Source organism: Athene cunicularia (genome assembly GCF_003259725.1).
Source record: "Athene cunicularia isolate RWA chromosome 3 unlocalized genomic scaffold, athCun1 chr3_part1, whole genome shotgun sequence".
NCBI classification, from domain to species: Eukaryota; Metazoa; Chordata; class Aves; order Strigiformes; family Strigidae; genus Athene; species Athene cunicularia.
Window position 1 is genome coordinate 113,523,742 of NW_020799097.1, and position 13,900 is coordinate 113,537,641.

The following is a 13,900-nucleotide window of genomic DNA, read 5'->3' on the forward strand; positions in this document are numbered from 1 at the left end:
CCCCATTTTGTTTTTCATTATTTTTCCAGAAACTGGTGGCATCTGCATTGCCCCACGGCCTTCAGAGAAGAAAGCTGAGATTGTTCCGGCTATGGCTATGAGACCTTTCTTTGGGATTGTGCCCGTGCTGATGGATGAGAATGTGAGTTAAGGCTGTTCTGGGTGCCCAGAAGAGAAGATGATGTGTGTTTCTGCCTTAATCACCTTTCTAATGTCAGAGGAACAGGGTCTAGAAGGATGTTTGTTCCTCCATTAAAATGGTAGAATAGATGAGCAATTTATTTATTGAGCGTATCTCAAATGTCCATATAGATTGCCAGCTGGCCATTGCAAGCTGTCTGCAAATCTCTAGAGGAGTGTTTGCACTTTCAGCATCACTTTTATGGTCTTACACTGCTTCTGATTAGGAGCTGCTGCCTTGATTTATGAGGTCAGAAGTCACACAGCTTCTGAGAACCAGGGAGCTGAACAGTTGGAGCAGAACATGCAACATCTAGTGTCATGGCACGACTGGAGCAGTCAATGGGACTGGTGGAGTTTTCCAAGGAAAATACAAGACATGAGACCCTGAGAAAAGTGGTACTGGCCAGTGAAGCTGTGTGGAGCAATCCCCATCTGCGTTCCAGGGCTCTGTTAAACCCTAAAGCATGTAATCTCTTGTACAGTTTGGTAAGGGAATGTGGCAGTTAACAAAAGTGGAAGGCAGGGGTTCAGGCATTTTGCTTCTAGCCTCATCCCAGGCATCCTTTGGCTGCTTGGCACGTTTTTGCTGTCATCTTTGTTGTCATTTCCCTCCAGAAAATCACAGGACTCACTTTTCTTTTAGTCTTATCTGCTGTGCTGCTGTCTTTAAGGGGTGAGGAAGGCAAGATACAGACAGTAGCTTCATGAGTGGGCTCTTTTTCTCCACCTGTGGCCCTCCACTGGTGGTCTGCAGTGAGCGACAGTGTGACTCTTGCCAGATCAATGACACAGAAGCCCTTACTGTTCCTATTTTGTTCACCTGATCATCCTTCCTGTGCTTAAACTTGCAGGGAAAGGTTATAGAGGGCAACGATGTGTCCGGTGCACTCTGCATTGCCCAACCATGGCCTGGCATGGCAAGAACAATCTATGGAGACCAGCAGCGATTTGTTGATGCCTATTTCAAAGCCTACCCAGGTAAGGAAAGTGCCAAGAGAAGGCAGTTTGCACTGCAGTATAAGTAGACTGAATATTTTCAGCAGCACTTCGTGATATTTCTGTACCAGCAAGACTTTGGTTACTTGGGGTTGTGTGTCACATGTTGCAAGCATGTCTTAGTGTTGACCTTTCTATCTGTCAAAAGGAAATGTATTTTCTAGAACATTTTAATGCCCAAATTTTAAAGTCCAAAAACATTTTCCTTGGTGCCTTTTGTGTCTCACTTGGAAACAGGTGTATTTGATTGGAAAGTATCTCCTACATCACTGAATCTCATCCCTGCAGTCACATGCTGTGTTACATCCTTCCTTTTTAAAATATGGTCAAGTTGTATCTGGCAAGTAATTAGAAATGTCGGAAACATTTTTTGTAGGATGTTGGACAAGGCCACTGTCTTCACTCAGGGAAGCAACTGAAAGAGATTTGCAAGCTACAAGGTAGACAAAAATTAGAGAAACAATCCTGCAAATTGTACAAAATGGCTTCAAAGATAAGAATAGGAAACTGGTAGAAGAAATTGAATGAGCCCATAGTCCCTTATTACTCACTGCATATTTGCATCTGAAATCTTGTTGATATTTAGTTGATAGTCATTTAATTGATTTGAAAGGGCAGGAGGCATGACTGAAAGGCCTTGAATTGGCCAGCAATGGGTCTTGGCAAGAACCACCTTCAGATTTCACAGTGCTAGCTGCCTGCTGCTGCTCAGAAGTGCCACAGGAACAGTTCAGATGTGGACATGGCTTTGATGAAGAGCCAACTTCAAGAGCCAACAGTGTTCTTAGTGACACTGAAGTTTTCTGGAACCACTGGGTCTTTTTCAGTTTTCGTCAAATGTTTTAGACCCTCCAAACACCATGCTTGTTGTGAGTTGGTTGGGGTTTTTTAGCCAATCTGATAACAGTGTTTCTTCCATGCTCATTCTGGAGAAGGGCTGTTATCTGGGATCTGAATCTTGTTAGCCAGGAGGGAAAATAGCTTTTCATTCGTCCGAGTGTAAGTGATTAAAAAAAATTGGCAGTGTTCCCATGTACAAAATGTAGTATAACTGCTCCCTTTCAGCTGAACAGCTGTAGTTTTCTCATGAGTGCTAAGGTGTAGCTAGCAGCAGATCTGAATTTGACCAATACCCTATGGCATGAATGGCAAATAGCATCTGAAGTGGTTTTATTTCAGTGCTGTATGCACCAGGCCTGGGCACACAGTTGCTGTGCAGCTGTAGGTGTGTAAAGCCTAGGGAGATAAGAGGCCCCCTTGGTTTTGTAAAACCAAGAAAGCATCATTGTGTTGTATTGCTGAACTTGGTTTTACTACAGGGACATCTGCCCCTGATTGCTGCCGATTGCCTGCAATTATTTTGCGCATCTAGGCAGAGATCTGAGCTCCACTGTCTTGATGCTGCTCAGGTGTCTGCTAGGAGCCAGCACAGCCCAGGCAAGGCAGATGAAGGTGGGGGATGGCAGGGGGTAGTGGGAAATGGTGTGTGGCAGGTCACGCAGCTGTAAGCTTATGAGGCCCTGCAAGCTGCCTGATCCTCCTTACCCTAGTTGCTGTCCTAGAGCATCATCTGTTCTGCATCAGAGCCCAAAGCAACAGGCTGGTACACTTCCTGCTGCTGACCGCCCCTGTGTCTTGCTATAGGTTACTACTTCACAGGGGATGGTGCTTACAGGAACAAGAAAGGCTATTACCAGATAACGGGGCGTATGGATGATGTCATTAACATCAGCGGACACAGACTGGGCACAGCAGAGATAGAAGATGCAATGGTAAGTTCCAAGCAGGTTTCCAATGGTAAGTTCCAAGCAGTTCCAAGATTGACAGGGCATATCTTTGGGGCAAGGTGGCCCTGTCAAAGAAGTTTCATGAATTTAAACAAGCGCAGGGTCTCTTGCCTTCAAACCCCTGCCCCTGCATACACACAACTTGATGCATAATGAATAGCAAATATGCAAAAGGAAACAGACCCCTTTGTAAGGAGACAACAAATTTCCTTAAAGGATCTCCTTAAAAATCAAAGACAAGTGAGAGAGGAGTCACACTGTGGGCAGTCCCTGCAGTGGAACTGTCAGAGCTGTGTTTCCTCTCAGTGACATTGTGCTGTTGCAGTTGACATTGTGGATGCCAGTTGAGTCTCCATAAGGAATTGTCTCTCCTGTTTGTTCCTTCCCTTGTGCTAACACCTAAGCCCTCCTTCAAATCTGTGGTTCGTGATTGTCCAAATGAGCTGAGTATGCCTGAGAATTCAGCAGTGTTAAATATGAAGCAACCTTGATTCGTGTCAGCTGCAAAGCTAGCCTGTCATTTTGAGAGAAAATAATACTAGCTCAGGGAATTAAAAACAAAAAGTCCTCAGAGCATTTATCTTCAAAGCTTTTCTGTAACTGGGCCTTGCCTGAAAATGGCACTTAAATGTAATATTTGATAAACCTGAGCCATGTTTGCACAGCACACAGGATCCTACTTTCTCCTTTCTGATTGTAGATATAGAATCCAGTTCCTCTTCCACTCTATGTATGTTATGCATGTGTATATGCAAATATATTTATATGCTTAGATTGCTCTGTGATGTTTTCTTTCATATTTTAATCTAATTTAAGATAGTACAATCCAGTCTTTGGTGTGGGATTCAGATATGTGATTTCTTTTGGTCTGTACACCCAAACTGTCATCTTATTGCAGAAGAATGTTAAATCAAACTCTGAAGTGTGATAGAATAAACCGCAGTTGTGTAGCATAACAATAAAAATATGCATTTGGCAAAAAACCCCTTCCCCTCTTCTGGGAAAATGAAGAAGCCTGATTCTTTCTGCCTTCTGATCTGCTTTGGGCACTTATAAATGCCAGTCAAATGTGGACTGTGATGTTGGCAGCTTCTCTTTTGTTCTGCTGGCAACAGTTCCCTGTGGCACAGAGCAATGCAGGACTGATTTTGTTTGTGATTTGGTCACGGCCAGTCACCACTGGGGACCATAGCCATGTACACACGAGGGTACAGACAAAGAAAGAGAAAGCAGGTTTCCATCTTGGTGTGCAGTGGGCTTAGTATATATAAGAGTACTTATTTGGGTGTTTAAAAGCAGGGCCAATTCAGTTTGTAAATGCTATTCTTAGAAACATAGCCATGGCCACCAGCTGAGCATGTGGTAGGAAGGTGGCGTCCAGCTTTCCTGTTGCACTTTCAGCAGGATCTACCAAGGGGAGTGTGAGATATGGCAAAATGTTTTGTTCCTAGAGCAACAGGCACAAATGCTGCAGGGCTTGAAGCAGTTGTTAGGCTCTGTGTGTTTTTGTTTCTTTTTTTGTGAAGGCTGATCACCCCGAGGTGCCTGAGACAGCTGTGACTGGGTATCCGCACAAGATTAAAGGAGAAGGTATGTGAAAAGCAGTGTCCTGACATGATACCTGCATACAATTTTGTTAATTTCTAACCTGGGCTGCATGTTAGGAGGTGCTGAGGGAATGGGAGGGCAGTTATCCTTACATTGACTGGCGTTGTAGCCCCAGGAAGCAAAGACAGCCATGAAAATAACTGCGTGTTCTTAAGATGCGTGCAGATATTATTCCCTCAACTGTTTTCTGTGTGGTAGAGCTTCCTTTAAAAGGACTGTGCTCAGACATGTCCTTTGAACGGAATGGGAATAGCTAATTTGCGTTGGTCAGGTTTTAATCCCAATGACACTTTAGTAATTTATGTTGAGTTGTCACTGTCACTGAGATTAGTCTGGTCCATAGATGTCAAGATAGGGCTGGGCCATTATTTGAAGGCTGGAGTCTGACTCCCATTTGTGAACAGGATCAATGGTTTTCTTGGCAGTCCCTAGATTGCACATAAGAATGATTTGAAACCTGCCTTGGCATTTGAATGAGCATCCCAGGTCTTGCCAGCCAGGATCTAATATGAGTTATGTGGCTTCTGCACATTTGTCTTCCAGGTGCCTTTGCTTTCATAGTACTAAAGGAGCAGACAGCTCATATAGACCGTGTCAAAGAAGAGCTCAAAACCATAGTGGCTTCCAAGATAGCAAAATATGCTGTGCCTGACCACATTCTGGTAAGTGGGAGACTGTAACTGGTACCAGGAGTGGGAATGGTCACATTGAGCAAGTGTCACCTTTCTGTCTGTAGTGCTGACTGTTGTCCCTATCTGGCAGGACAAAGAAGCAGGAAAACAGAACTAGCTGGAGGGATCCCTAGGTCAGGGAGGGAAGGTGCAGTGGTCTGCATGTGCTCCTCATCCATGCCTGAGGATCAGCAGTGACCCAGAGGGTGGCTGGGATATTACAGCTGCTCCAGCCTGCAGAACAGCTTCTTGATGGGACTGTTACAGGAGCATGTTTTAGAGCCACTTTGAGGCTGCTTCATTTGGACCAAGTGCTGAACAACCCTCTAAATAGGATGCACAGGGAGTGTTAAGAGCACCATGCTTGGTGAGAGCTCTGGCAGAGGTAAACCCTAGGCCACCCTGTGCCTCAAGATGTGCTTGATGTCCCTGTCACCATGCAGCAGCATTGCTGCTCCATACAGCTCTGGCCCTCAGCTAACCCCTTGCTGAAGCAATGTAGCACTGCTGTCAGTGATCCTGTGCAATGGATCAGACAAAACCCCGCCAAACTGTAGAGAAATGCCACAACCTTCAGTGTCACTGAGAGGCAGAGTGACACTTTCCACTGCCCAGCTATTTTGTTTTGATAGTTAGCATCAACCCCACATTTCAAAGCACTGGCTGTTTCTGTTGCATAACTGACAGCCATTCAGCCTGACCCTGGGAGCACTGATGAACTCCAGGCTCTGTTTCAAGCCTCCTTGCTTTTCACCCGCTCCCTTTGTGTCTTTGGGGAGAGTGCACAAAGCTGCCCCTTAGCTGCCCCCCAAGACCCACCTGCATCCATGCCACACTCTGCTTGGAGGCAGCCACCAGACCACTTCTTTGAGAGGCTTCTGCTTTAGCTGCATGCTTGGAAGCTGGACACTAAGCCACAGGTTACAGAATACAAAAGGAGCAGGGAGCAAGGGTGGCTCATTCAATTTGGAACAGCCCAGGACATCCGCAGTGGATTAGAGCAACTTCCAAAACTTGCAGGTTTGCAAAGAAACACCGTTTCCCTGTGTTTGGGGGTAGTCCTGCAGAGAAGTCCGACAACTGTTTCCTTGCATGCTTTGGAGTTTTGTAACCTACTGGCCTGATCATGTAGCAAAATATGAGACCTGCTAGTGTCTCTGTTCAGGGCCTGAGAACTCTTTACCAGGCTCAAGTTTATGCTAAAGCCTTTGAATTTGCTGCTAAGTCCTTTGCAGGAAGTATAGCCAAGACATTTAACATTCTTCTTTCTGATTATGAAGGAAGGTGTGTAGGCTGACAGATATGATCAGGCAAAGAGAAACATCAGCAGATAGCAGTTATCCCTTGAATAGGAGATCCTGTAGCTGGCGTGCAGTATTGTGTGCTTTATATTCGTGTCCTGTAAAGGGGATTATGTCTGTTCTGGTAATGTGTTGAGATCTGTGTCATCATCAGTGCCTAAGTTTTTGAGTGTAACTAGCTTTCTAGTTCAATAATTAACAGTTTATTCAGGACCTGATTCTCCAAAGAGCTGTGTGTCCTGCAGCACCCAGCCTGGACATATAACACAATGAGTAAATGAGGAACAAAATCCACTTAAATAAGATTAAAATTTATAGCACAAGGCACCGAGGCTAGTGACGCTTCTTCCCTTGGACATAAACTAGTGTACTCTGTGGTCTAGTATTTTCCAGGAGCCTCAAAGAAGCTGTGGCCATGAGATGGTGTACCAGGCTTAGGACCGTTAAGCCAAATTTCCTTCTGGTTTCCAGCAGGGCCCAGGTTCCATTACAGGTGTGTCTTTCCCTTCTCTGCAGGTGGTGAAACGTCTTCCTAAAACTCGATCAGGGAAGATCATGAGAAGGCTGCTGAGGAAAGTAGTCACTGAACAATCAAGTAACATGGGAGATGTCACCACACTTGATGATCCAAGTGTTGTCAAGGAGATACTGGATGCTTACCAGAAGTACAAGGAGAAAAGTTCCTTATAACAGGCAGCTCTGGAATCTCTCTGTAAATATGGGAAGTCTCAGATAACCAGGCAGACAACATAATTCTCTCTTGGTGTTTTTTTAAAGACTGTGTTCCTTTCTAGGGAGACAAGATTTTCCACTCAACAGTGTATTTTGAGATGCCCAGAGCTAGGAGCAATCTGCACCTTTGCAGTCAGTGAGCTCCTTTTCATTGCTTTTAGGGCTGTTTTAGAGCAGCTGTTGGTGGTTTTCATTAGCTATGATGAAACTTAATACTAGCTGAAACAAGATTCAGTTATTAATGTTTCTTATTTTAATGTTACTGTACAGGGAAATGTTTTTATACGATACTTATGCTGGATTAAAAGAAGCCCTGGAATATACTTCAATTTCTTCTTTGGTTTGGATATCTGAGTATTTTACTGCAACTGCGGCGCCTTTTCAGCAATGCTGGGTAGAATACCCGGTAGACGTTTCACATATGTTATTGGGAAATGAGAAAGATACGGCTAGTCCGGTAATTCTTCTGTTTACCCAGTTGTTCTCATACATCCTTTGGCTTGCCTCGTAAGGATTTGTTCCTACTACTGTAAGTCCTAGGACTTAGCAGAGATGGTGAGCCTGTGTCCCTTCATGTCCCACCTAGGCAACCCAGTGCTGGCACTTCAACTGCAAAACTAAGCCACAGAGCCTACTGCTGGACTTCCTATATGTCCTCAGTGCATTGCCAGTTGCGTAGGAGGGGTCTGGTCTCACAGGCTTTTATTCTGCCTGGAGAAACTGAGATCACCAACTAAGCTTTTAATGTAACTGTCCTCTTCCTCACTGATGATGACAACTGGATCAATGTTGTCCATTGTGGTTCACTTCTGTGTATTAGGAGTGGTGGTCTCCAACTGGTAGATTTTTGTTGCCAGTTGGTGATTTATGTAGGTGTCTTGGTTTCTTGAAGTTGCTATGAAAAGGGATGATGTATGCTTGCTGTCTGTCAGAGAAGCATTGGGAAACAAAATCCAGAAGAGGTCTGCAGCTGACAGAGATGTGCTGGAGTGTTTGTTATGACTTGCCAGGCTGTGTGACTTCTGATCAAGGAGCGCTTATTTCAGCCCACTCCCAAATGGCCTGTAATCTTGTTTGCGCCAATAAAGACAGGCACCCAGTTTGGAGGTAGGTTGTTTCTCCCTTCAGAAGTTATGACTTAACACTTACCGTTTCAAGTTGGGCCCTACCACGTGTGCCCCTTCTGTGTGCTGCTGTGCTGATTTTCCAGAGTTAAGTGCCAGGTGGGTACCCGCAAATTGCACAATCCACAAAGAAGGACGAAGTGCCTCTTAGATGCCTTCTGGAAAGTGATGGTAGCATTCCAGACCAGCAACCTCGAAATAGCAGGGAACAATAGCCTTCATAGCTTTCAGAATTGCAACTAATATACTCAGTGTTTTACTTCTGGACTTATTTTATCATGAACACATTTTGATTGAAACAGTCCTTGTATTTGGGCTGTTCAGAAGAATTTGCTACTAGGTCTCCTGTCCTCTACTGTGACACTGAAGGTCATGGAAAAGCCTCTAGGTGCCAAATGCCTTCTGCCACTGCTAAATTTGTTTTCAGTTGACTGAGGTGTTCAGAGTGGCTGGAGGGGCCACAGAGCGTGCCAGGAAAGCAAGGTAGAGGACTCCTCCCCTCTACCTGGGTGCAGAGACTCAAGGCATAAACTAGAGTGGTGTTCACAGTCCTGATCCTGGGAGTGTGTGCCACAAGGGCTCAGGTAGAGCTGCTCCATCTTAACCTGCCTAAGCTGAGTGACTGCTAACCACCGTTCTACAGCTGTAGCCGGGGTCACTCCATCAAGCCTTGCAGTCCTGCCTCTGTCTTTCTCAGATGACAGTCTGCTTAGTTTCACAGAGCTATATATTTTGGCCTATCAAACCCCTGAGTAATTGACAGAATTTCCAAACTTTGCCCTAGTTTTACAGGCGTGACTTACTGGTGAATTTAACTGGAACAGCACTGCCTTCTCCAGTGGAACTGTGCACTGGAAAGACAATCTGTCCACCTAAATGGAGGCAGGAAAGGCAGGAAGGAAATGGCTAGGTGACCCTGTAGGACTGGGAGAGGAGTGGTGAGTTTTTTGGCTAGCAGAGATTTTGGTGCCAAATGGGGAAGCAGACTGCTTGCAGTATGATTTGTTCTCAAATGCTAGCTGCATTTTTTGTTTTGGGTTTAATTTATTTTAAATGTCTCTAGGGACTGGGTAGTAGGGAATTAGGGAATATCATGGGAAATGTTGATGAAATGAAATTTCATCTCTACGAAAAATGAAAATTCAACTCTAGAGAATATCATGATTTGTTAAAATTTCCATCCTTTCTGACTGCAATCCATTTTTGCTTAAGGTAAGTAGACACCCTATGGACATTGTGGGAAGCTGAAGATCAGAAAATTACATGGAGTTCACAGGATGCTAGTATTTTAGGAGACAGCCAGTACGTATATCCTTTATTGTCATTGCAAAAAAAACCCCCAAACTTCCTTAAGTGATTTTCAGGTGAGAAGGAGCCAGGAGTTAATGCTTTTTACAGGATAAGTAGACTGCCTTGTTTAAACAAGTTGTCTCCACACAATCTGAAATACAATGTGGAGGAAGAAAAATTACTTTTGAACAAGATTACACACTTTCGTTTTACTCAAGAAAGCATTTCCTCTATTATGGTTACAGAATTTCCTTGTCCTGACCTGAAATTTCCATGCTAAGGTGTAACCCAGTGATCACAGACACATGGTATAATTCATCTGAAGTGTCTCATGAAGACTAACTGTGTGAGGAGCAGTGCGCTTTGGTGCATTGAGACATTCATCATACAATTCCTCTGCTCAGGGAAATGGGAGATAGGGTGTGTTCCCTCACCTGTATCCCTGTTGGCTCTGCTTGCATGGCTTAGGACCACGACTGCCAGGGAGGTTACAGACTAATCAGGTAGCTGCAGCACCCCAGTAAATTCACAGCCATGCCAGCCATGGTATGGACAGACTGTAATTACAAACAAACCTCATAATGTGAACTTCTGAAGCCTTATGAGCACCTTTGCTAAAATGACATCACCAGCATGTGCAAGCTTAGAGTGCCACATGCCTGCCATCTGGTACCACAATGGCAGCTTTCTTCTTTGTGCATTTCCACAGCTGAGCTGTGGTCCCTGGGATGTCCACTTGCTCAGAGGGCCCCACGGGGTTTTCAAAGAGAGCACGTGGTGCTGTTGTGCTTCCCATGTGGTTTTCTGTACTGGACACAGCTCCTGCTGGGCAGCCTCATCCCCCACCTCATCTGGTAAAACTGCACTTCTGCAAGTATACCAGCATTAGCTCTTGGAGCTAAACCCTGTGCTCCATTCATCTAATAGCACCCTGAGGCTGGTAGAAACAACTAGGCAGGCCTTGGAACTGGTACTTCTTAGAAAAAGGAGAATATTGTGCTTCACTGGTTAGGCTACTCATAGAAAGCCTTGCTTCTATGGAAAATGAAATCCCCCTTTCTTCTTTTTCCCCATCATCTCTGCTAACTGCAGCAGTTACAAGCCTGAGTCAAGCTTTGCATTTTCATTATTGCCTGGATGTCATGAACATCAGCATTGGTGTGTGGTGACAGTGCTTTTCTGCTTCACAGGCAGTAATCTCACCCCACCCGAGGCTTGTGGTTCAGGAAGGGGTTCAGTCTGCAAAACCGGCACTGATGTCCTCAGTTCTTGAAATACTGGGAAGGAAGTAGCTTGCAAAAGACCGTGGGCCTCCAATCTTAAGAGCCGATCTTCACTGTAGGATCATTGTAGGAGGTAATGATAAATGGAATACTTTACAGTAAGATTGTGGGACAAACAGGGGTAATTGCTTCCTTTAGAAAAGCAAAACTTTTAAATTCTTCTAAACCTTTTTGTGTCCATGACTAAGGTGTGGGTTATTTGCCAGACTGCCTTTGTAGCTTCATTAAGAGATCTAGAGTCAATTCTACCTGTTGCAGCTTTTTACAGAGGGCAGATGTGCTTGCTTTTTTTTTCTTCCCACTTGCTTTTGCTAGTGAGACCCAATCATGGTGCCTTTCCCCCCACTGGAGACACAGACCATGATTTTCTTGATTTTAGAAAGGGAAATTGTGTCTTCCTAGAGATGAAGTGTGTGTTGTACAGTCTAATGGTAAGCCTTTAATTTCATTCTGTTTTCTTATAATCATGCTTTAAACATTTATTGTCCTTGACCAAAACCAGTTTCTTCAATGATCTCTGTATTCATATTTTCATTAAAGGAAATATCTTTCTCTGTGTGATAGACTGGCTTTGCATCCTAAGTCTGGCCCTCCATCCCCTAAAGGGTTTGGGACTTACTCAGTTCTTTGGACCTGCTTCTGCCTGTCCTGATGATTTTATTCTACCAGCACAGACCAAAGAAAGACAAAGGAGTTTGAAATCAGGATGAGTCATCTTGTGGTCCAAATTGCTGGTTTGCTTTGTTGCTTTTCTCTAAACAATAACATACAGGACATGAATTACCCCTAGAAAACTGCCACTTCAGAACAACTCAAAGTTGAAGAACTGTCATTTGCATGTCAGTAAGCTGCACATATTGTGTAAATCCTGAGGTCCCACTGGTCTGCAGTTATTCTCCTGCATGATGCAACCCAAGAACAATTAGTAGGAACAATTAATTACTGTTAATGTGGATGGTTCAGCTACTAATCTTTAATCTTGTCTTGTGCACAAGTAGAAAAGGAGTGAGATCAAGATGTATGTGGCAACACGAGGGACATCATTGTGTGGAAAGTGTGTAGCTGTCCCAGAGCTGAGCAGATGAGAGGTTTGTTCCCAGGTGCCGTGGATTGTTGTCAGTGCCAGGAATACATCCTCTGCAGGGCACGTTGCCCATTATGAAGTGAGGAAGACTGTTTCACCCTCTGTGTACCACATGGATAATACTGTAGTTGTAATGCAGGGACAGACACTGAACATCCTTGTTAGCCACTTCTGTTACCTCCAGCAGCTGCTTCTGGAAAGCTTCCAATGCCACTCTTAGCTCTTGCAACTCTCAGGCAAGTGTGTCTGACAAGTCATGAAAAGGGCTAGACAGAAAGGCAGGTGCACATCTCCTCACTTTATCTTTCACTACTGCAGCTGCTCTGATCTATTTACTGAGAATTTGTTGCTAAAATGGAGACTCTTCTCCAGCCTAACACAGTTATATTCTGGGGCTGTCTCCGTGTCCAGTTCAAGCCACAGAAACTGGTAAGTTTATGTTTTTAAACTAAGCAGAACATGATTCTTCTTCAGCTTGAAAACAGACAATTCTGGACAGGGAATTGTCTTCTGGCTTAGTCTAGACACAGCATCTTGTTCATGCCAGTGAGTTGAGCCCTGCTTTGTCATGGATAGAAGGATTTGAGGACATAACCACCTTCTGGGGTGGAAATGGTCATGACTATGCAAAATTACCAGCCTACAAACATTGGTAATGAATGATCTGACACAGCAGCTTTTTCATTCTTGCTTCTATTCCTCTCTGGCTAGGGTGTATAATATCTGCCTGGACTCCCTGCATCTTGCAGTGACAGAGCTTACTTTTAGCATTTTGGTGTGTTAAAGCTGAGAGAGTGGAAACAATGCTTTTTAGTGCTCATCCTGCACCTGGCACTCAGAAGACTCAACTTTATTTTTCTACCTCCTGGAACTTGGGGATGCCATTTTATTCCTCTACACCCCCAGGAACGACAGTAGCTTCATGACAGAGTTGGGAAGAGACATTTGGAGCACTACTCACAAGGTCCAGAGGTGAGATGGTTGTTCAGGAAAGCTGGTGCTTTTAGGGAACAGTGCTGCTAAGCTCTCAGGCAGCTGCTGGGCTTGCTGCTTCAATTCAACCTGAACAGGGAGAAAAGCCCCCTGTGCCGCTGCTGCACCCCTTTCCTTGCCACAGCCCCTCTCAGTGGAAAACCCACACATTTTGTTATTGGGCGTGATGCCAAATAGCCTTTCCCATTCCTTGGCATCGCGCAGCTGGAGCAACCCCCAGCTTCAGCCCTTGCCTGTCGAGCTGCCCTTGTTGAACGTTCTTATTTTTCAGTGTTGACATAGCGGAGGGTCTGATTTTGGCACTGGCAACCAGGGTCCTGCCTACGTAATGCTGTTGCTCCTGAGCAAGGCAAAGAAGCCAGAAAAAAAATCTCAGTAGTGTGTTACCCAAAAGACCAAGAGAGGAGCAAAGGTGATGTTCTGGGAGCCCGCGGGCTGACCCTTCGTATCTGGGTTAAGCCATCCTGCGGGCGCACAAGCTGTTGAGGGGGACAGGCAACTCCGCCAGCTCCCACGCCCGTAGCCGGCTCCGGGAGCCAGCGAGGGATTTGCCTTCCCGCGCCCCAGAGCCCTTCCCGGCGGGCTCCCTGTCCCCTGAGAGATCATTTCCCCCGCCCCTCCGGGGAAAAAAAAAAATCATCCTCTTCCTCGCGGTTTCCTGGCGCCATCTTGCGGGCGTGGGCGCGCCGTGCGCACACGGCGGGCGGGCGGCTGCAGCACCGGCCCTGCCCCGAGGCCCGCAGGCAGCGGTGGAGCAAGCTGGGGCCCCGGTGGCGGCAGGACAGCTCCCAGCACACCCTCCACGGCGGCCGAAGCAGCTGAGCGCCCTTAACCTCACGCCTGCCGCG

At 45.5% G+C, this 13,900-nt stretch overlaps 1 protein-coding gene across 1 annotated transcript in view; it reads left to right on the forward strand.

Annotated features, from left to right (window-relative positions):
- ACSS1 (acyl-CoA synthetase short chain family member 1) overlaps window positions 1-11,520 on the forward strand; it is a 42,106-nt gene extending 30,586 nt beyond the window's left edge. The window contains exons 8-13 of the mRNA XM_026844049.1: window positions 30-142; window positions 1,035-1,161; window positions 2,824-2,951; window positions 4,493-4,556; window positions 5,118-5,236; window positions 7,063-11,520. Of these exons, the coding sequence (XP_026699850.1) occupies window positions 30-142; window positions 1,035-1,161; window positions 2,824-2,951; window positions 4,493-4,556; window positions 5,118-5,236; window positions 7,063-7,236 (725 nt within the window). The 3' untranslated portion in view covers window positions 7,237-11,520. The remainder of the gene's footprint in view (window positions 1-29; window positions 143-1,034; window positions 1,162-2,823; window positions 2,952-4,492; window positions 4,557-5,117; window positions 5,237-7,062) is intronic.
- The last annotated feature ends 2,380 nt before the right edge of the window (window positions 11,521-13,900 follow it).